The 22385-nt window shown below is 44.7% G+C and overlaps 1 protein-coding gene across 5 annotated transcripts in view; it reads right to left on the bottom strand.

Annotated features, from left to right (window-relative positions):
* Positions 1 to 22385, bottom strand: part of SCUBE1 (signal peptide, CUB domain and EGF like domain containing 1) — a 162957-nt gene that overhangs the window by 128959 nt on the left and 11613 nt on the right. For all 5 annotated transcript variants that reach the window (XM_069967998.1, XM_069968011.1, XM_069968001.1 and 2 more), the window contains one exon: positions 6791 to 6916. In XM_069967998.1, the coding sequence (XP_069824099.1) occupies positions 6791 to 6916 (126 nt within the window). The remainder of the gene's footprint in view (positions 1 to 6790; positions 6917 to 22385) is intronic.

Genomic DNA, 22385 nt, shown 5'->3' with positions numbered 1-22385 from the left:
TACTGGCAGGGTACAAACAGGTTTCGGCAGTGTCGGACTGGTGTATTCGGGGCCCACCACAAGAAATCATCCTGGGGGCCCACCAATGAAGAATCAGCAAGAAAAGACTTGTCAGTCAGTGTAAGTGTAGGTTCTAAAGCTGAGGGCCCACTGGAGTATCCTCCAGTCGTCTGGTGCGCCGGTCCGACCAGACCAGGGGGCTTTCATCAGGCCCAGGCTCCAGCAACAACTCATCACCACTTGATGCACCAATGAGGTAACAGAAGGAACCCCCTGTCCAAATACTGATTGCTGCCTCTATGGGGTAAAATCAAAGAGTTATATCCAATTCCAATCAAAGGGGTGCAGTCATGCTCTACCCCGTTGATTATGTCGATCACAAAAAAATTCACGAATGGGTGACATAGTACAAAGTATAGCATCAATGCAGAAACCTTCCTGCACTCTACCCTTCTGTGCAAAACACAGTAATCACTGAACTCAAGGAGAACAGCAAAAAAAAATTCCAATGAAGTACTCAATCAAGAGTCTCCACTGATGCCCCCAAAAATTTAAATATGCAAAACAAGAGTCCGTGGAGCCTCAGTTACGAGTCTCAAAACACAGGAATAGCCAGATATCTCTAGCCTGTTGCCAACGGGGTGCCTCCATGATGGGGAGAGCACCACACCACCCTGATAAATAACCCCCCAAGTCCCACTCGGTTGCGAGTATTAGAACATAGACAGGGAAACAACAGGGTGGCCCCTTTTGTCAATGTCTAACTCAAGGTGAGAGTATTGCGATCATGACCCTTCTGTGCACCCTCCAGAGCGGTGGGACTGCTGAAGGTCAAGACAACCATAAAAATGTTTGTCGAGTGGCTGGGAACATCCCCAGTACTCTAAGGAACCCAAGAGGAGGAGCGGGAAGCTTAGATGATGGGGGCTCTGTAAGGAACCCAAGAGGAGGAGTAGGAAGCGTAGATGATGGGGGCTTTGTAAGGTGCCCAAGAGGAGGAGTGGGAAGCTTAGATGATGGGGGCTCTGTAAGGAGCCCAAGAGGAAGAGCGGGAAGCGTAGATGATGGGGGCTCTGTAGGGAGCCCAAGAGAAGGAGCGGGAAGCTTAGATGATGGGGGCTCTGTAAGGAGCCCAAGAGGAAGAGCGGGAAGCTTAGATGATGGGGGCTCTGTAAGGAGCCCAAGAGGAGGAGCGGGAAGCTTAGATGATGGGGGCTCTGTAAGGAGCCCAAGAGGAGGAGCGGGAAGCTTAGATGATGGAGGCTTTGTAAGGTGCCCAAGAGGAGGAGTGGGAAGCTTAGATGATGGGGGCTCTGTAAGGAGCCCAAGAGGAAGAGCGGGAAGCGTAGATGATGGGGGCTCTGTAGGGAGCCCAAGAGAAGGAGCGGGAAGCTTAGATGATGGGGGCTCTGTAAGGAGCCCAAGAGGAAGAGCGGGAAGCTTAGATGATGGGGGCTCTGTAGGGAGCCCAAGAGAAGGAGCGGGAAGCTTAGATGATGGGGGCTATGTAAGGAGCCCAAGAGGAGGAGCGGGAAGCTTAGATGATGGGGGCTCTCTAAAGAGCCCAAGAGGAGGAGCGGGAAGCGTAGATGATGGGGGCTCTGTAGGGAGCCCAAGAGAAGGAGTGGGAAGCTTAGATGATGTAACTGTTCACATTATTGAGCATGTGGGCTACATATCCAACTGTATGCTTATATGGTGGGATGCCCTGTAGCCTTCCATCGGAGGTATATGCAGAGAGCCCTCCCAATGTATATCTCCAACAGACGACAAACATGTGACGTGAATGTGGCCCATGATAGAGGATCCCCACACAATTATTACATCCATAACACCTAGGGATGAGCGAACCTTGGGCATGATTGGGTTAGTCCGAACCATGGCGTGTAGCATTTATCAGTGGCTGCAGAATTTGGATGACGCCCTAGGGAACCTACAACCTATGGCTGTATCCATATATTCCAGGCAGCTTTAGGACTCCATCCAACTTCTTCAGCCTCTGGTAATCCAATGCCAAACGCTCGGGTTTGGATGAACCAAAGTGTGCTTCACTCCTAACTCTGGAGACCCACACAGTGTCCAATCTAGATTATTATTGGATGGAGGGTCCACACATACTTTTGTATGGATGTAAAAAAAATCTATAGAGCTCCATATACATACTGAATCAACCATAAATAATAGTTCCTTCACGTATCACACTGAAGAATGGGGCTTCTCAGCAGCGAGTGTCCAACATTGAGGGTGGTCGACATTCTGACATTGGGTTGTCCAAACTTCCAGACAAAGGATGTACAGGAAACCTTAGAGACATCAGAACCTACAGTATTTGCACATTCAATCCCAAAACCATTGAGACGCAGAGGATGGCCAAACGCTGGCTGACAGGCCGTTATTTATGGCTTGTCATCACTCATGTCTGATCACTCAATACCACCGCCGATCCCCCCCAACAAAGTCCCAACTGGCACCTTCAGCTGACCACACACCACAATGAAAAGATTCCTTCACACATTCCAAAATTGCCAAGACAACACAAGAAACAACCACGAGTTCTTCCTTTAAAGAAAGTAAATTTTCCTGAAAATTTTAGATTTTTTTTTTTATTATTATTTTTTACCTAATCTTTTAGTTCAGTTTTGCATGCTGCTGGTGGATATTGTTCATACAAATGATCTGATGGTCAACTGACTGGACATGTACAACTAAAAAAAGGCATGGCAACTGTTTAGTGCCCCTAGTTGCCAAAAATGGAACGTCCGGATCAGTACATATAATAATATTTCGGTTTTTTTAGAGCCACTAATGTTTCTACATTGCACATCCAAGACATTGTTCTCACAAAGTCTTTATCTGGCAGTTTTACAGCCAGTTTTTTAAACGGCCGTCATTTTGGTGCCAAAACACGGACAGCCTAAGCAAATTATGGTCGTTCTGGTGAAAAATGATGGCCATCCTAAAAGACGAATGTCAAATGGGCAAGAAAAAGACATGGTGAGAACATAGATTAAAGGTGGTTGTTTTTGTTTGGAACACCGCATCAAATCTGCTGCAGATCCTAGTAGGTGTAAATGAACCTGTAAAACTCCACTGCAGTTTTTCTTTTTAATTCTATAGGAATGGGAAATATAAAGAAAGGTGTTTTATTTTATTTTTTTTGCAGGCCCACTTTGGTTTTGACTTGTATACCTACATTAAAAACTGCAGAATGCTTTATGTGAAATCACATGTATAAACAGGTACAGGTGAGCTGTATCATCAGCTCTTCATAGGTCACAGAGCATGCCTTGAAAACTCTCCCAGAGAATTCAATTTTAACAGGCAACCGGTGTAGTCATCTGCATCACCCAACCGATTTGGCCTTAAGTAATTTAAGGTTGTTTTCTAAGAAGCCCTAGGTTTTTACCCTTTACCATAAGGAACTGGTCTTTGCTGCAGGGGGCTCCCTCAAAAGTGGTCTTATTTGGCATTCAAAAATTATGGGCAGGCCTGAGGTCTGGAGCAGGAGGAGAAGTCCTGGGCCTGACCACTCTAACAGGCAAGAGCTGTCACATATTAGCAGGGACATAAACAGAAAGAAAATTCAGAGGGCACTCACCGTGAAAATGATTCTTTTATTCTTGTACGTCCAACATGGACACGTACGCCGTGTAGCTGGCGGGGGCGCCTTGTGCAAGGTGATTTAACTCGTGTACTCGTTAAATCACCTTGCACAAGGCACCCCCGCCAGCTACACGGCGTCCGTGTCCATGTTGCACGTACAAGAATAAAAGAATCATTTTCACGGTGAGTGCCCTCTGAATTTTCTTTCTGTTTATGCATTGAATGGACAGTGTCTATTACTATATAGAGTGAGCACCCTGTTGCACCTGGTAAACCCTGGTTGGCATTTTTATTGAGTAGTGCCGGTCTCTCTTTCTATATGGTTTTATTTATTAGCAGGGACAAGCTGCCATCAGCTCCACACTATTGTTTCCTATGGCCCATGTAGCGAGGAGCAGAAACTTGGGCAAGATGGCCGCCCCTATAAAAATGCAAAACATACAATACAAAAAAAAAAAATAGAAACTGATTTAAATAAAACATAGTTCAGATAGAAATCTGGTAAAACCTGGTCAAATGAAAGCTCAGCTGGGATTGGTTGTTATGGGCAGCAAATAACACCCCTACTGTAAGAACGCTTCATAAATCTCCCCCTTTATTTCTACTGTTTAAAGGGATACTCCAGGGGGAAGAAAATTATTCTCAAATCAACTGGTGTCAGAAAGTTGTATAGATGTGTAATTTACTCAAGTCTTCTAGTACTTATCAGCTGCTGTATGCCCTGTAGGAAGTGGTGCATTCTTTCCAGTCTGACACAGTGCTCTCTGCTGCCACCTCTGTCCATGTCAGGGACTGTCCAGAGCAGCAGCAAATCCCCATAGAAAACCTCTCCAGCTCTGGACAATTCCTGATATGGACAGAGGTGGCAGCAGAGAGCACTGTGTGAGATTGGAAAGAAACGCCACTTTCTGCAGGACAAACAGCAGCTGATAAGTACTGGAAGAAATGAGATTGTATAACTTTCCAACACCAGATGATTTGAAAAAAAAAAAAAAACTAAATTCTTCAGAGTATCCCTTTAAACTCTAAAATTCCTTTAGTCTTTCATCTATCCAAATGATGAACTGCAAAGTGGAGCCACTAAAGTGTTTGCCAACACTTCCTACTCCATAACACACCATATCATCCCCATTGATCACCAACATTCTACCAACACACTATCCCTTTAAATAAAATAAAAAAATAAATATGAAAAATTATAATAAACCTGATGCAGACCGAGAAGACCTAGACAGACTTGCTAGGCCTTGGAGACCGCGGACAATGTCCCAGTTTAGACTTTCTGGCCTGTCCCCGTTGTTTAAGTAAATAAGAATAAATATTAAGTCTTTTCAGTCAAACACGTCGTCTACACAAGTCATTATAAAGTTTTATGAAACGGCACAACAGTTCATTTATACCGTCTCTATGAATGCCATAAATGTGTCACCCATAGCGTCGCTGCCCCAGACACACGCTCTAGTCACTCACTCCAAACTTTTTTTTATTATTTTTATTTCCTAAACGTTGATACAGCAAAGCAGAATAATCACGAAAAAAACATTTTTTGAAAAAAAAAAATGAAATATATATATATATATATATTTCATTATTATAATTTTTTATTCCATGATTATTCTGCTATATATATATATATATATATATATATATATATATATATATATATATATATATATATATATATTTATTTATTTATTAAATATCTCTATCTATTTATCTATCTATCTCGATACTATACACAAAAACGTCATTATCAGATGTGTCGTCTATACGTAACCGACACCTAAAATCACCTCCTGTCGGGCAGCATCTCCCTATCACAACCATCTTTATGTGCGGGCAGAAGGCTCAGAGATTTATATTTACAGAGGTGGTTTGTTTCTGGCAAAGAAAAAAAAAAAAAGGAGGAACCCAGTCTGTCAAAAGAGCAATAAAACATGACCGCGCTGTGAAGGGGCCATTTTAAAAGGAAGGTAAATAAGCAAAAACCCTGCTGGAAATGAAATATTTCAAGAATAAATTATATAATATCTCAATTTATTTATTACAGACTGTTTTCCCTTGATAAGAATGGCTTCACACGTAGCGGGCTTGCAGCGAAATACGCTGTGATTCCCCTTCTGTCGCTTTCAACAGGATTACATACTCGCAACGGAATTGTCATCCCACTGCGAGTATGAAAGCGGCAGCCCCCTTAACCCCCCCTGGTGTTTACATTACACGGTCCGTGCTCCGGCTTGTTCTGTGGCTCCCGGCTTCTGGACATCCCGCTCGGCTAATCAAGGCGCTGTCCGTTACTTGTGAAGCTACCCCGCCCCCTCCTGCTGAGTCAATAAGGCGTGGCCTAGGGCATGGACGCTAGGCCTCTCCTTCCTTCTTCTCCAATGATGAGAACTACTTGCCATGGCATTACAGATGACGAGGAGGAAAGGAGGAGAGGGATAGTAGGCCTAAGGAATGGACACCTGGATGCTGTGGCAAGTAGCAGGCGCATTTTGGAACACATGACTTCAGCCCAATAGGTGGGCAGTCCATTCACTTTGGTTAATCCCTACTTGTTAGGCTAGGCTATAAGCCGGTTTTCCAGGCGGCACTTGTGCTATCTCCACCTTTCCCAAGGAATGGGAAGATATCGGGATTCAAATGTCGATGTTCAGGTTCGTCCGAACCAGAACCTCGTCCAGGTTCACTCATTTCTAGTCATACGTTCAGACTTACCGGATCCGCAGCAGATTTCATTTAAATAACTGAACACAGCATCAAATCTGCTGCTGATCTGCTGCGGATACTGTAGGTGTGAACGCACCCTCAAGAAGCCAATATCAGGAGCACCACAAAATGCATGGAGATACCCCTTGAGGAAGCCACTTTTGAGCATGAGGGTAGATTTATCAAACATGGTGTAAAGTTAAACTGTCTCAGTTGCCCCTGGCAACCAATCAGATTCCACCTTTCATTCCTCACAGACTCTTTGGAAAATGAATGGTGGAATCTGATTGGTTGCTAGGGGCAACTGAGCCAGTTTCACTTTACACCATGTTTGATAAATATCCCCCATGTAAGAATCAACAGTTACAGGGTAGTGCAGATTCCATGACATAATAAAAGCAATAAATCTGCACTCCTAGTATAAAACATACAGACAAACAACCATATAGAGAAAGTAAAAAACAATGAACTTACTCACCCAGGCAATTGTGTCCATCGTGCGCCAACATAAATCCATCATAGCACGTACATCTATAATTCCCCGGGATGTTGATGCATTCATGGACGCATCCACCATTGTAGTCATTGTCACATTCGTCAATATCTGAAATAGAGAAACCACATTTTGATGAGTATTATGTATGTAGCCATGATGGATCATATATAGAGCTCACACAATCCAGAGTGCTGTGCAGTCAATTTAGTTAAAGGAGAAGTCTGGTGAATTTTTTTATTAAAGTATTGTGTTGCCCCCCAAAAGTTATACAAACTACCAATATATACTTATTGTGGGAAATGCTAATAAAGTGCTTTTTCCCTGCACTTACTACTGCATCAAGGTTTCACTTCCTGGATAACATTGTGGTGTCACTTCCTGGATAAAATGGTGATGTCACTTCCTGCATAACATGGTGATGTCACTTCCTGGATAACATGGTGATGTCACTTCCTGGATAACATGGTGTTGTCACTTCCTGGATAACATGGTGATGTCACTTCCTGGATAACATGGTGATGTCACTCCCCGATTCCCAGAGCTGTGCGGGCTGTGGCTGCTGGAGAGGATGATGGCAGGGGGATGCTCAGTGTCCCTCCAGTGCCCTGTGTCCCTCAGTGTTCCCCGGCCATCATCCTCTCCAGCAACCACAGCCCACACAGCTCTGGGAGCCGGGGAGTGACATCACCATTATATCCAGGAAGTGACATCACCATGTTATACAGGAAGTGACATCACCATGTTATCCAGGAAGTGAAGCCTTGATGCAGTAGTAAGAGCAGGGAAAAAAAGCATTTTATATGCATTTCCCGTAATAAGTGTATATTGGGGATTTGTATAACTTTTGGTGGGCAATACAATACTTTAATATAAAATGTTGCCGGAATTCACCTTTAATCTCATTGGCCGCAGTAATATCAAGCTTCATATAGGAACTCCATATTCCATAGCCCTGTATACATCATCCCTACTGCCAATGGGGCTCAGAATCTATACGACGGCCAATGTCATGAATTTAATGGACCTATTGGGTTGTTTTTGGAGCATGCTGGGACCTCAGCCCCACACAAAACCTGAATAAACTTATAAACCCATGATACACATGCCACTTGTCCGCATCAAACTAATGCCCTGTGCCAACTTTGGTTCTAGTTCTCTCTCTCTAACGGAGGCAAAATTTTTAATTTGTCAATTACATTCAAGAAATTCAAAAATTTCAACAGAAAAAAAGTTTTTTAACATTTCTTTTATTAGAATTTTACCCAAAAAGAAGCTTTATAGAGTCAGATCTGTAAATGCCCGGGCATCTCCTCTGTACACAATGTAAAGCGACTGGCATGTCGTGCTCTGTCCATGGTACTGACTCACCTAAGGGTATGACGGCACCAGAATAAAACATTGTAATTTCTAAAATTTCTTCCCTGAATGAATAAGTGTAATTTATAATCCAATACAATTATAAACCAGGTAGAGATTAGGTTTGGATTAAATTGATAAAACAACATTTCCCTTTTGGGGGGTCCTAATAAAAATTTTTTGAAAGATAACAATGGTGGAAAAACTAGGACTCAATGTGAAGACGGAAAAGTGGATCTGTATGGCACAAATCCCTCCAGGCCAGATCGGGTGAATGACAGATAGTAGAGAAGACCCAGCACTCACCAAGTATATTCTGCTGTTTTTCTGCAGTACAAGTGACATCAGGTACAAACATGACGCGTTTCGGCCAAGCATGGTACTACCACTAAGCTGATGAAGGCCATGCTTGGCCAAAACATGTCCTGTTTGTACCTGATGTCACTTGCACTGCAATAAAATAGCAGAATATACTTGGTGAGTGCCGAGTCTCCTCTACTATCTGTCCGGCTACTACCACCTCGAGAACAACCAACCTATGGAAGTGCCGTCCTTCTTACACCTATCAAGACCGGGCGAATGGACATCGGGTGATGTAGAGGAAGAATTAACATGTCAATTCTTTGAGCTGAGAGTGCGGCAGCGAAGGCGCGCAAGCTCTCCCATAGACAGGCTATGGCACACTAAGGCGGGATTCCGCGGGGGAGAGTTCCGCCGCGGAACTCTGCCTGATTTACTCAGTGTGAACATACACTTACATTTTGAAGTCAACTAAAAATTTTCTTGATCGATTTGGGCCACGTTTTTTATATCTGACACCACAACAGGCCCGTTTTAATGGGATAAAACATAGGATGAACTGCATTCAGAATCCAGTACCAGTGTGGTAGAACGGCGCCATCTAGGAGCCATTATATCATGAATATCAATAAAAACTGTAAATTCATCAGAGTTTACATTTTAGCAATTGGATTCTTTAAACAGGCGTGATATATAACGATATGTATACAGTATACCTAATCTCATTGCCATATAAAATAAGAATCTAAAACACTAGGGGAAAATAAGGTTATAAATAATAGACCAGCAGGTTCACATTTTTGTGTTGGTTCATCAAGATTTTTATTTTGCAACACTGTGAATGAACTCAAATTCCTTTGTCCGTGCCAGCCATCTCTGGCATCCAGAAGGCACTTATAAAGGTTATTTTACGCCAAATTAAAAACATTACGTGTTCCAATAAAAGTTATTTAAAAAAAAAAACTGTACAAGAAAGAAAGTAAGTATATGGGGGGTCCACAATACTGCTTCACACCACTGATGGGTATAGGCTGTACTGGTTCACACCACTGATGGGTATAGGCTGTACTGGTTCACACCACTGATGGGTATAGGCTGTACTGGTTCACACCACTGATGGGTATAGGCTGTACTGGTTCACACCACTGATGGGTATAGGCTGTACTGGTTCACACCACTGATGGGTATAGGCTGTACTGGTTCACACCACTGATGGGTATAGGCTGTACTGGTTCACACCACTGATGGGTATAGGCTGTACTGGTTCACACCACTGATGGGTATAGGCTGTACTGGTTCACACCACTGATGGGTATAGGCTGTACTGGTTCACACCACTGATGGGTATAGGCTGTACTGGTTCACACCACTGATGGGTATAGGCTGTACTGGTTCACACCACTGATGGGTATAGGCTGTAATGGTTCACACCACTGATGGGTATAGGCTGAACTAGTTCACCCTTTCTATGGGGGCCATAAGAGTTACAAGAGCCCCTCTGTTCATAAAGGTTTTAAAAACAAGGTAGAGGGGTGCAGGAGGGGTCATCTCGCCCATGTGGCCAGTACACCCCCATTCAGAAGGAATAGTACCGGCAGTGCAGGTTTTATATTGTTTATAAGAACGATTTTACGTACGTTTAAAAAAAAAATTATCCAACATTAACTCGTCTATGTTAAAAAGTAATTGCCCTTTGGTTACTCAGTCAACTGACTAACCAAAATTCTATTGACACTTAGGTGGGGGGAGGGGTGAGACCCACAGTAGCATCCTTACAAAAGAGTATGTGCCTTTTTAAGGGTTATCCCAAGAATAAAAGTTAGGACCTAGGGTAGGGAAATAATATAAGGGCAGTAGAGATGAGCGTAACTCGAACATGCTTCAGTCCGATCATTCAGTGGCTAAAGGAGTTGGATTCAGTTCTAGGGAGTCCGAGAAAACCAAGGCTGTATCCATATTTTCCCGGACTCCTTGGTCTGCATTCAAATTTCTCAGCCACCAGTAATGCCGAACGATCAAACTTGTAGCATGATTGAGTTGCACTCATCTCTAAAAGGTCAGATGAGATGGACTGGGTGGTCCTTTTCTGCTGACAATCTTCTATGATACCCAGCTGATGGGTGAAGATCCGAGGAGTGGGACCCAAGCTGATCACAAGAACTGAGGTTAGATGTCTCACTAGTGATTGCAGCAGTACCATACATGTTTTTATCTATAGTGGGAGAGGTGGACGGCACTACCCAAACAATCTCCAACACCTGAAGGCAGAATTGAAACCGGTAGCGATAACCGCGGGGACAGCGATTCCTATTGGTGCACCGCTTAACAGGAACGTAATGTAAGTACAGCAAGAAAAAGGAAACGGGCACTCAGCAATAGTGTGCGTCTTCTGGCTGGTTTATTCAAGGTCACTTCATCAATGCAGGGAGGGGGGAATTTTTTTTCTGGTTTCGCAGTGTATCTTATGCAAAAATTAAGTCTGCCATTGCAAAGTAAAATTAGTGGTGCAAAAAATAAGGGCTCATGTGTGCCTGTAGGGGAAAAATGACAAGTGCTATGGCCTTTTAAACACCAGGAGGAAATAACGAAAAACGCAAAAACCAAAATTGGCTCTGTCCTTAAGGGGTTAAGCTTTATATGCCTTGGTGTGAACTAGGGATGGTCCGAACCCGAACCCTCGGTAATGATTCCCGCTGTCTGCCCGCTCAGTGGAGCGGGCGGATCCAGCGGGAGGACCGCCTGGAAAACTGGGATACAGCCATAGCCATAGGCTGTATCAGTTTGCCAGGCGTTCCTCCCGCTGTATCCACCCGCTCCACGGAGCGGGTAGACAGCGGGAATCTGCTCCCGACCGTTCCGGTTCATATGTACCCGAACCTCGGCAGGTTCGGACCATCCCTAGTGTGAACCATAAAAAAAAAAAAAAAAAAAAAAAAAGCCATTGCTAAATGGAAAATATCCACGACCTTCCAGATGGGTCCTATATTATGAAGATGAGGCCTCGTATACAAGACCATAATGAATTATGACGATATGAATTTGATGTTGAATTATGACGATAGTCAATATTATAATATTTTTTATGGAGAGAATCTTTCTCCGGTAAGGCGGCCAAGAGAAGCACCATGCCGGGGCTTACAAAGCGTCAACAGTAAAGATGAGAGCAAATTTAGTCCGATTATTTGGCAATTGAATACCTGTGGCGGAAGTAGTTTAATGCAGTCCTACGGAGTGCGGGAAAACATGGATACACACGCACCCCTTCAGCCACCGGTCAGACTCGAACATCTTTTAGTTACCATCATCTCTAGTCTACAGCTATAGTTGAGCGTTAAAAAAAAGTTTGGGACATTCACCCTATGTCCATAGTACATTTTTGATTTTTTTATTAAATTGTGAAATTTTACTATGTTTTTGTAACTTTTGACATAAAAATATCGTTTGGTATAAACCTGGCAACCTAAACAGCCCCGGTGGTTCCAGTTAAGTGTGACTGGTCTGCCCATTAGGAAACACTACGACCACAATTACAACCTCAGTGAACTTCCTTCCACCCTGTCTGGTGAGTCACTAACCCTTCTGGGTCCCCAGCTCGGATGATTTATATCTCAGCTTCCCAATGGTGGAAGCTTACTGCGATCTCAAAAGATCCAAGTGTGTTATTTGTTCAAAAGGAACAAACTCTGCAATTACAGTTACACAATCTCCAACCTCGCTGCCAAATAATAGATTTTTAAGTATTTGAAAGCATTTGAACTCGCAACAAAATGAGACTCAATTACTTGACACAAAGAGCTGCTGTTTTTGTAGGCACCGGCCCCCAAGATAATTTGTTTTCTGTATTATCCTTTAACATAAGAAAAGTGCTTTATATCGGGAGGTTTTCCTGCACTGCCATATCCAATTATTGGTCTTCTAACTCTCCGCTAAGCTCTGGATGAAACCGGACTCCAGAATACTCTGCTTTTCTCCCCTCTTAGTGAACCGCAGAAGTAATATTTAAACCGGCCCTCCTCCGGGTTAAACCGAGCTCTCCTCTGATGGTGCCAGCTTCGGAAATGTTGCTATTTTTGCAAATTGTCGGACAGCCAGACCTGCGAAAGTATTGACATTTTTTTTTTTATTGTAACCCTTCTCGTAGCTCATCCCACCCTATTACTTTAGACCAGGGATAGGGAACCTTCGGCCTTCCAGCTGTAGTACTACCTCAGCCACACAGGAGCATGATGGGAGTTGTAGTTCTACCTCAGCCACACAGGAGCATGATGGAAGTTGTAGTTCTACCTTAGCCACACACTAGCACTAAAACACAGACATACATACAGACAGATACATACATATACTCACCCACACAGCAGTAGCAGCGGAGGATGTCTCTGCCCATCAGGAGAAGGTGGAGCAGGGGATCACACTGCTCATCTGTCTCCGTTGGGAGGGGGGAGGGGGGCGGGGGTTGGGGCATCTGTGGGCTGGAAGATGCTGTAGGGGCCAGGGGATGGTGCCAGGCTGCAGTCTCATGTCTGGGGAGAGGAGCTTTCACCTTGCGGTCTCTTAGCAAGGCTGCTGTGTTAATGCATGGGGGTTACAGACAGGGGCGGGCTGGGCCGGGGGTCAGGGGGGCATTTGCCTCCCTGGCTGGTCTGCCCCCAGCACATTATAGGGCCGCCCCGTGCCCTCTGACAGCTTGTTTACAGACTCAGGGTCCTGCTGTGGTCGCTTACCGCACCAGCCCTCTCCTGTTTTTTTATCACCTGAAGAGGGCTGCTGGTGGTCGATGAAGCCCCGCCCCCATGACGGCAAGCCCCGCCCCCTGTACGAACTATAAACCTATGGGGCGTATAGTTAACAGAACACTGCTCTGCAAGTCAGTGTTTTGACTGCAGGCGGTGTTCTTCCTCCGGCCACTAGAGGTCGCTCTCCTCCCCAGCTGTCACTCCTGCCTCTTAGCTAGAGAGCCTGAAAACAGAAAAGATGGTGTTCTGCAGGAAGCAAGGTACTGTACCTATACAAGAGCAGGCCTACACAGCAGGACATAAAGCAGGTGTAGGGATCCTTGGCTCTCCAGCTCTTGCAAAACTACAACTCCCATCATGTCTGGACAGCCATTAGCTGTTCATACATGATGGGAGTTGTAGTTTTGCAACAGCTTAATTGCCAAGGTTCCCTACCACTGACATAGAGGATACATATATACAGGAGGAGACCCACACAGGAGACATATATACCGCATTACATACAGTATATATATATATATATATATATATATATATATCTACAGGAGTAAATAGAGGATACATATAAGTATGTGTGTTAGTTTTCTTGTTTTGTTATTATTTTTACTAATGTGGGCACACATGTGAGGCATTTTAAAGGGGTACCCTAGCATTTTTATTTTATGGCTGGGGGGGGGGGGGGGGTGTATTTTATTATGTGGCTGGTCACTTACCTCCCTGGTTCCAGCGCCGTGTCCCAGATCGCGCCGCCCCCTTCGCCTGTCCCGCTGCCACCTCCTGGTCTGAGCTGCGGCTTGAGACGTCACGTCTGGCCTGGAGTACCCCTTTAAGGAGGGATAAACCATGGGTGGGGGATTGCCTGGGGGGGGGGGGGGGATTTTGAGAGCAAGAATGGTAAAAGCTATGGTGAAAAAAGAGAAACCCCAGTTTCCCAGCATCTTGTAGTCAGTATAATGAAAATGACCCAACTTTCCCAGCATCTTATACTCAGTATTTCACCCAGCTTTTCCAGCATCTTGTAGGGAGTATGATGGAGGTCACCCAGCTTTTCCAGCATCTTGTAGGGAGTATGATGGAGGTCACCCAGCTTTTTCAGCATCTTGTAGTGAGTATGATGGAGGTCACCCACTTTTTCGAGGATCCTGTAATCTGTATGCTAGAGGTCACCCAGCTTTCCCAGCATCTTGTAGTCAGTATGATAGAGGTCACCCAGCTTTTCCAGCATCCTATACTCAGTATGATGGAGGTCACCCAGCTTTCCAGCATCTTGTAGTCAGTATGATTGGGGTCACCCAGCTTTCCCAGCATCTTGTAGACAGTATGATGGAGGTCACCCAGCATCTTGTAGTCTGTATGATGGAGGTCACCCAGCTTTTCCAGCATCCTATACTCAGTATGATGGGGGTCACCCAGCTTTCCCAGCATCTTGTACTCAGTATGATGTAGGTCACCCAGCTTTCACACTATCGTTTATTTAGTATGATGCGGTCACCCAGCTTTCCCACCATCTTATACTAAGTATGATGGAGGTCACCCAGCTTTCTCAGCATCTTGTACTCAGTGTGATGTGGTCTGCTAGCTTTCCCACCATCTTATACTCAGTATGATATGGTCACCCAGCTTTGCCAGCATCTTATACTCAGTGGCCCGTAGTCTCTGGGAGCTGGACAGTAAATCTATACTGTGCAGCTAAAAACCATACAGCACAATCTTACTAATTGGGAGCACTCTAGCCCTTACATCAGTGCAGGGTCAGTAGATGGCACCCCGGACCTGTACTTCTGCTAGCGGCAGTGTTCCAGTTTGGATAATGTCTCCAGCCCTTCCTGTCATTTGTGACCAGAGAATTCCTATTGCTCTGTGTGAAGGGGACAGAAGTCACTTTGTCAATGTAAGTCTATGGGACGGTTCCGTGTCATTGATGAGCTGTCCGATATATTTATACAGGAAAGTGAGAATTCACTATTCACAAATGACTGGAAGGGCTGAAGATGTTACTGTTGGAACATCGCCGCTGAAAGAAGTATGGGAGCGGGTGGCCATCTACCTTCCCCGCACTGATGCAGGGAATAGTGGTCCTTGAAGGATGGGCCGCTAGCTGGCTACTAATGGGCCAGTGCTGTGTGCTTGCCCCCCAGGCTAAAATTTGCCAGCCAGCCCCTGGTTACAGAACAGAACCGGGTTACAGAACGGCCAGAGTCAGAAAAGATCATCCTGGCATCAGTGTGTGCCTGCATCAGAACTCCCCACAGCACACAGTGGAGTGTTCGGCCGGAGCCGCTCGCTCCATTGTGTGAACTGACAGGGTTTTCTGCGGCCGCTACTCACTGAATAGCGGCCACAGAAAACTGAGATGTGTATACACTCCGGTAGGGATTCACTCAGGGATTACGGCCAGCGTAACAACAGCCGTGAATTCTGCGTAACTTACGTAGTGTGAACATAGCCTAAGGGTGTGTTCACACGTTTGCAGATTTGGACTATGTTCACACAACGTATGTGTTGTAGAAATCACGGGTGTTGCAACAAAGCATAGAATCCCGGCCAGAGTGTATACCCATAGTATACACTCCGGCCGGGATCCCTAGCCGCGCCGCAAGAAACTGACACGTCAGTTTTCTGAGGCCGCTATTCAGTATATACCAGCCACAGAAAATCTTGTCAGTGCACACAATGGAGCATGCGTCTCCAGCCGCTTGCTCCATTGGGAGCAGCAGGGAATTCGGATGTAGGCACGCACGGATGCGCCCGCATCCGAATTCAGCAGCAGTAAAGATCATCCGGCCGTTACTGCAGTATCGGCCGGGATGATCTTTTCTGACACTGGCCGTTCCATGACCCGGCCAGGTCACGGAACGGCCGGTCTCTTACGCCATGTGAATATGGCCTTGCTTTGCATCTGCAGCTTCAAATCTGCACCATCAAATCTGCTGCAGATCCTGTAGGTGTGAACGCACCCTAAAGGAGTTTGAATAAAAAACAGTCATGCACTGTGTCTGGTATTGCTGCTCATCCCCATTCACAAAGCTGTGCTGCAATTCCGGGTACAAACTACAAACAGGTAAGGCGCTGGCTTTTGGGGGGGGGGGAGGCAACTTTTTTTTTTTTTAACTCTTTTATAACCCATACTTATGGTGCGTTTACACAGAAAGCCAGGAGCAGACTATAAACAGGAAACAGGTCATAAAGGAAAGACTGAGATTTTTCCTCTTTTCAAATCTATTCCTGGCTTTGGTTTAAGAAATTTGTCCGATAAATCTCTCTGTGTAAACGTACCCTTACTGAAACAACTTGATTTACAGTATACCTTCCAGTGTACGTCGTGCTTCTTCAGGGTACGTTCACACTTACCGGATCCGCAGCAGATTTCATTTAAATAACTGAACACAGCATCAAATCTGCTGCGGCTCCTGTAGGTGTGAACGCACCCTCAAGGGGGCCGCAACTCTAGATGACCAATTTACACTGCAATTTTGGGTGGTGGGCTTATACAGTTACATTGCACATGAAGACTAATAATCTGTTCACAGAGAAATAACCTGATCAGAAATATTTTCCACGTACGGTATAAATTAGAATGATTAGACGGGTCTTTGTAAACCCGCAAGGAAAAAAAACTAAAAAGATGTCAGATCAGTAAAAACAGCAGCGTCGTAGCAGCAAATCAAAAGGAAAAGCTGCGGCTGGTTGCGTGCCCTGCAGATAGTGGCGGTCTAGTTTGATATCTCACTCTGCAGTTCAAAGAGGAGCGAGCCCATAGGTTTAATTATTAATGGAGGCGGACGGCAGGATGGTGAACAGATGCAAATTACTGGGTCAAGATCTTTATTTCGGAATTAAAGATCTCGTTCCGTTGCCAAACACTTGTGTTGTTCATTAACCCGTAAAATATCCAGAGGGCAAAACACACAGAACACGGCGTTATCTTCTACGTGACCTGACAACACACTTTTTTTTTTTTTTTCGCATTTGCCGCTCTCTAAAACTAACCCTGCTCCCATCATGCTTCAGTATGGAGACGTTTTATATTCCTTATAATGAGGGAGGAGTTTTCTCCTGCGCTCACTGTCGCCCCCTGCTGAATAATCGGATTCGAGAAAAGTGACAATTAAGCATATTGATGATCTAGAATAGGGATGGGGAACCTTTGGCCCTTCAGCTGTTGCGAAACTAGAATTCCCATCATCCCTGGACAGCCAAAGCTTTAGCTGTCCAGACAGGATGGGAATTGTAGTAGCTTATTAGTAGTAGAGTATTTTTACTTTTGTACCACTAAGCAGTAATACTATCACTGTCAATAGAGTAGGAAAGAAGTAGGGGCTGTTATAGGATGGTTAAAAAAAAACAATAGTGAAAAATTAAAAACTAAATATTTTTTTAAATCCAAATATGGAATCTACAGGCCCCACCAGAAGCCCAGCCAGGAACGTCCCTTTAAATGCCCTCTTACACAAAGCGATTATTGGCTCTATTCGGCTGATAATCGCTTTGTGTTTACACCAAGCAATAATTCGCCCGATCGAACGATTAGCGATTTCAAAGTAACGATGTGTTTTGTATAACGATCAGCGTTTAGACGGAACGATATATCGTTTGGAAAAATCGTTATTGTGATCGCTTAAGCCCGTCTCACACATAGGATGAATCGGTGAAATAATGTTTAGACAAAGCGGTCTGCGAATTTTTAGCGAACGACCAACGACGCTTTGAGAACATGTTGAAAGATCTAAATGGACGATTTCTCGCTCGTCGCTTGATCGTTCGCTGCGTTTACATGAGCTCAAATGCGATCGTTATCGCGAAAATTCAAACGATAATCTTTCCGTAAAAACGCACCATAAGGGTGGGTTCACACTACGGAATTCCGCAGTATGTCTGCGCGCACGGCCGAGCGCCTTTCCGCCCGCTCCATAGACACCATTCTATGGGCCGGCGTATTCCGCTATCCACCGAAAGAACTGACATGTCACTTCTTTCGGCAGATAGCGAAGTTTATCCGCGAGAATTCTGTAGTATGAACCCACCCTGATAGAGGACAATCACCCGACATACGCAATGTCGACTGATCGTTGTCTCTCAACAGGCTAAAACACAAACAATCAGCAAGGCAACGATCTGCTGCCATGGCTCTGTGTAATAGGAACGGTGGCAGTAGACCGCCGCTATCTTCTATGGGCTGCCCGGATGATTCAGCCCCCCACGCTGACAATGATTTTATGGTCCGATTTATATCAAGGATCAACGACACATGGACGTCCAATTACACAGGACGATTATCGTTTAAAGTCAAATGATATAACGATTTTCCATGTGATAATAGTCCCGTGTAACAGGGCCCTTACACTAGCCGGATATCCCTCCGGGAAGGTCCCAGCCGAGGGGCAGCTCCTGTAAGAAACCACCAAATCCACCATATTAAGTGGCCTTATAAGTCAATGTAATGACAAGGGAAAAACCAAGGCCAGGTAACCATCCACATACAGCTGTTTCAGGGTGTTGCCCCTCATCAGTGAGGAGCAGGATTCTGGCTAGGTGGGAGCAATGCCTAGTAGAGCCATAAGAGAAACAGATCACTGATCTCAGGGAGACCAGCCAAACGATAACACTGCCGGCTGCTAATGAAAGCGCTCAATGCAGTGAAGGCTCTGTGTAATAGGAATGGCGGCAGTAGACCGCCGCTATCTTCTATGGGCTGCCCGGACGTTTCAGACAATGATTTTATGTTCAGATCTAAATCAAGGATCAACGACACACGAACAATTTTTCGATCGTTGCCTGCAATTATACAGAACGATTACCGTTTAAATTCAAATGACATAACGATTTTCCATGCGATAGTCGTCCCGTGTAACAGGGCCCTTAGGGCCCTATTACACGGGATGATTATCGTGCGAAAAATCGTTATATCGTTCGAATTTAAACGATAATCGTTCTGTATAATTGCAGGCACCGAAAAATCGTTTGTATGTCGTTGATTTAGATCTGAACCTAAAGTTATCATTAATCATTCGCTGTAATTCCACATTCATTCGCTCAAGTTCCGCATTTTTTCACTAATCGTTCAGTGTAACTGCACATTGCCCATTGTTTTGCTGGGATCAGAAGGAATAAACGGTCATAGTAACGATCCTAAAACGATCATAGTAACAATCGTATCTAACGACCATCGTTCTGTGTAATATGGTGAACAATTTCAAGTTAACGATAATCAATCTCGTTTGCGATCGTTTTTTGTTAGTCGTTAATCGTTAAAAATCGCTCTGTGTAATAGGACCCTTAGAGGCAAGTTTTGTACAACCCCACCCCTTGTACTGCCCAGTTTGTGTGACATGGGACAGAGGGTATGCCCTCTTGGAGTGTTTTGTTTGTACTGGGTGATAACTTGTTTTGAAAAAAAAATTTCAATAAGAAGGATATGATTTTAAAAAAAAGTAGTGTTGAGCAGAGAGGCCAAACTGTTTGGGTTTAGCAACTTCTCCGAACCCGAACAGCTTGCCAGCTGCAGAAGTTGGATGCAGCCCTAGAAAGTCCTGGAAAACATGGATTGAGGAGATAGGCTCCCTAGGGCTACATCCAACTTCTGCAGCCACGGGGAGTTCGGCCTCTCCGCTATAATGGTGGGTTCATACTGAGGAATTCTCGCGGATAAACTCAGTGGAATTCCGCAGTATGTCCGCGCACCTTTCCGCCGGCTCCATAGACACCATTCTGTGGGCCGGCGTATTCCGCTATCCGCCGAAAGTGACATGTCACTTCTTTCGGCGGATAGCGGAATACGCCGACCCATAGAATGCACGGCCGAGCGCGCGGACAGCCGACGGAATTCCGCTGAGTTTATCCGCGAGAATTCCGTAGTGTGAACCCACCCTAAGTAAGGGGAAGAGGAATTTGACCCTTCCTTTTACTTGACTCCACTAGATTCCTAGGAATTCCCTAAATATAATGTAGTTGAGATGTATAAGGTTGTCTATGAAATTCTTCAAAAATTTCTGAACAAAATGATTTGTGGATTTCAAGGGGTTTTTTTTTTCTTTTTGAATTTTCCTACACTTCAACTAGACGGTCCTTGGCTGCTCTGAACTAAGACAACCCCAACATAAGCAAATCTCTACAATTCTGTAAGGATCTGACGTGGAGTCAATATCAGAAAGCGTAAAACCTAATACAACCCGACACCTCATCGAGCCATATAAACACCAACGCAAATAAATGTCCATTGGAAGTAAACCTCACAGACATACAACTGTAACTATTAACTTGACCACGTAACATGAATTCCACACTAGTTTGTTACAACCTACCACTTTGAAGTGACCATTCTAGACCCGATGCTAAAGTGTACTTCAAATACATAAAGTCTCCCGAGACACATTCCAGTCTATGACTAGATAATGGCTTGGGCAGCAAAAAGCGGAAAACCATAAAACGGCTCATAAATTAATTTTTTTAAAAGCTGAAGACCAGCAATAAAAAAAAAAAAATTCTAAAAGCTAGCTTAAAGAAGCTGTAGAGCTACTTGAAACTTTTTCGAAAAAGTCTCAAAAGGGTGTAGAATAATAAAACAAGCCATACTCACCCTATTGATCCCTCACCGTTCGCACTCTCACTGGTCTCTGTACTTCTTGGTATACCTCAACATGGACATGTGACCGCTGCAGCCAGTCACTGACTGTATTAGGTTACCAATGAGGCCAACTAGCTGAGGTCTATGATGCAGCGCTAGGAAAGTCCTGGAAAACATGCATACAGCTTATGGCTATGTTCACACAACGTAGATTTTCGTAAAACCATGGCCGTTGTTGCACATTGCAACAAGGGCTGTGATTATTATGAAAATATACGTTACCTTGCCATCTATGGGATCCCAGCCAGAGCTTATACACATGGTATCCGCTCCGGCCGGGATCCGTAGTGGCGCCGCAAACAACTGACATGTTTTTTTGTGGCCACTATTTATTGAATAGCGGCTGCAGAAAACCCTGTCAGTACACACTATGGAGCGAGCGGCTCCGGCAGTGGAGAATTCTGAAGCGGGCATGCATGGATGCGCCTGCATCACAACTCTGCGGCCCTAAAGATCATCCGGACAGTTTTCCAGGTAGCCCTAGCCCTAGGGCTGCATCCAACTTCTCCAGCCAACGGTAATTAATTGCAGAGAGTTCGGATTCAGACGGACCCAAATTTACTATAAGTTCACTCATCTCTACTGATCACCCAAAATACAAAATTTTGTGTAAGATTTTAATTACCTTGTAGAGATGTGTGATCATGCCAGAATTCTAACCTGTCGCGATCTAGTAGATCACCCAGATCTTTTACCTGCAAGCCAAAACCTATGGAAAGGCAGCTGCTCTGGGTACCACTATATTTTCTGCTGACTGAAAGTGATGTTAGCCTTTAGGAAAGATTTGTTATACCCAATGGCCCTCATCCTTCGTCCACTCAAGGTCACCCAACCTTCCCAGAACCCCGAATCTACTTAGCTATGCACCAGGCCTGAATCCAACTTCATCAGGCCACCTGTATTCAAATGTCAAACGATCCAATGCTTGAGCCGCACTCATCTCTATTCCAATCTACCAATTGAAGGGATACTCTTAAAGGGGTTTTCCCCATTTTAAAGGAGAAGTCCGGCGAAGTGTTGTATTGCCCTCCAAAACTTATACAAATCCCCAATATACACTTATTATGGGAAATGCTTATAAAGTGCTTTTTTCCCTGCACTTACTACTGCATCAAGGCTTCACTTCCTGGATAAAATGGTGATGTCACGACCCGACTCCCAGAGCTGTGCGGGCTGTGGCTGCTAGAGAGGATGATGGCAGGGGGACACTGAGCAGCCCTCTGCCATCATCCTCTCCAGGAGCCACAGCCCGCACAGCTCTGGGAGTCGGGTCGTGACATCACCATTTTATCCAGGAAGTGAAGCCTTGATGCAGTAGTAAGTGCAGGGAAAAAAGCACTTTATAAGCATTTCCCGTAATAAGTGTATATTGGGGATTTGTATAACTTTTGGGTGGCAATACAATACTTTAATAAAAATTTTCGCCGGACTTCCTTTAAGCGTTAACTTCCCTGTTTGCCTAGTGCCCTGCCTCTCCAGTTGGATTTCACACCATAAAGAAAGGGTGACAGCGACCATCGCCAAGTCAGATTCCACAATCTCCATTTGTGGTCATGTGACCAGA

The sequence above is a fragment of the Dendropsophus ebraccatus genome, chromosome 1, assembly GCF_027789765.1.
Source record: "Dendropsophus ebraccatus isolate aDenEbr1 chromosome 1, aDenEbr1.pat, whole genome shotgun sequence".
Classification (NCBI taxonomy): Eukaryota; Metazoa; Chordata; class Amphibia; order Anura; family Hylidae; genus Dendropsophus; species Dendropsophus ebraccatus.
This window is presented reverse-complemented; position numbering and strand designations above follow the sequence as displayed.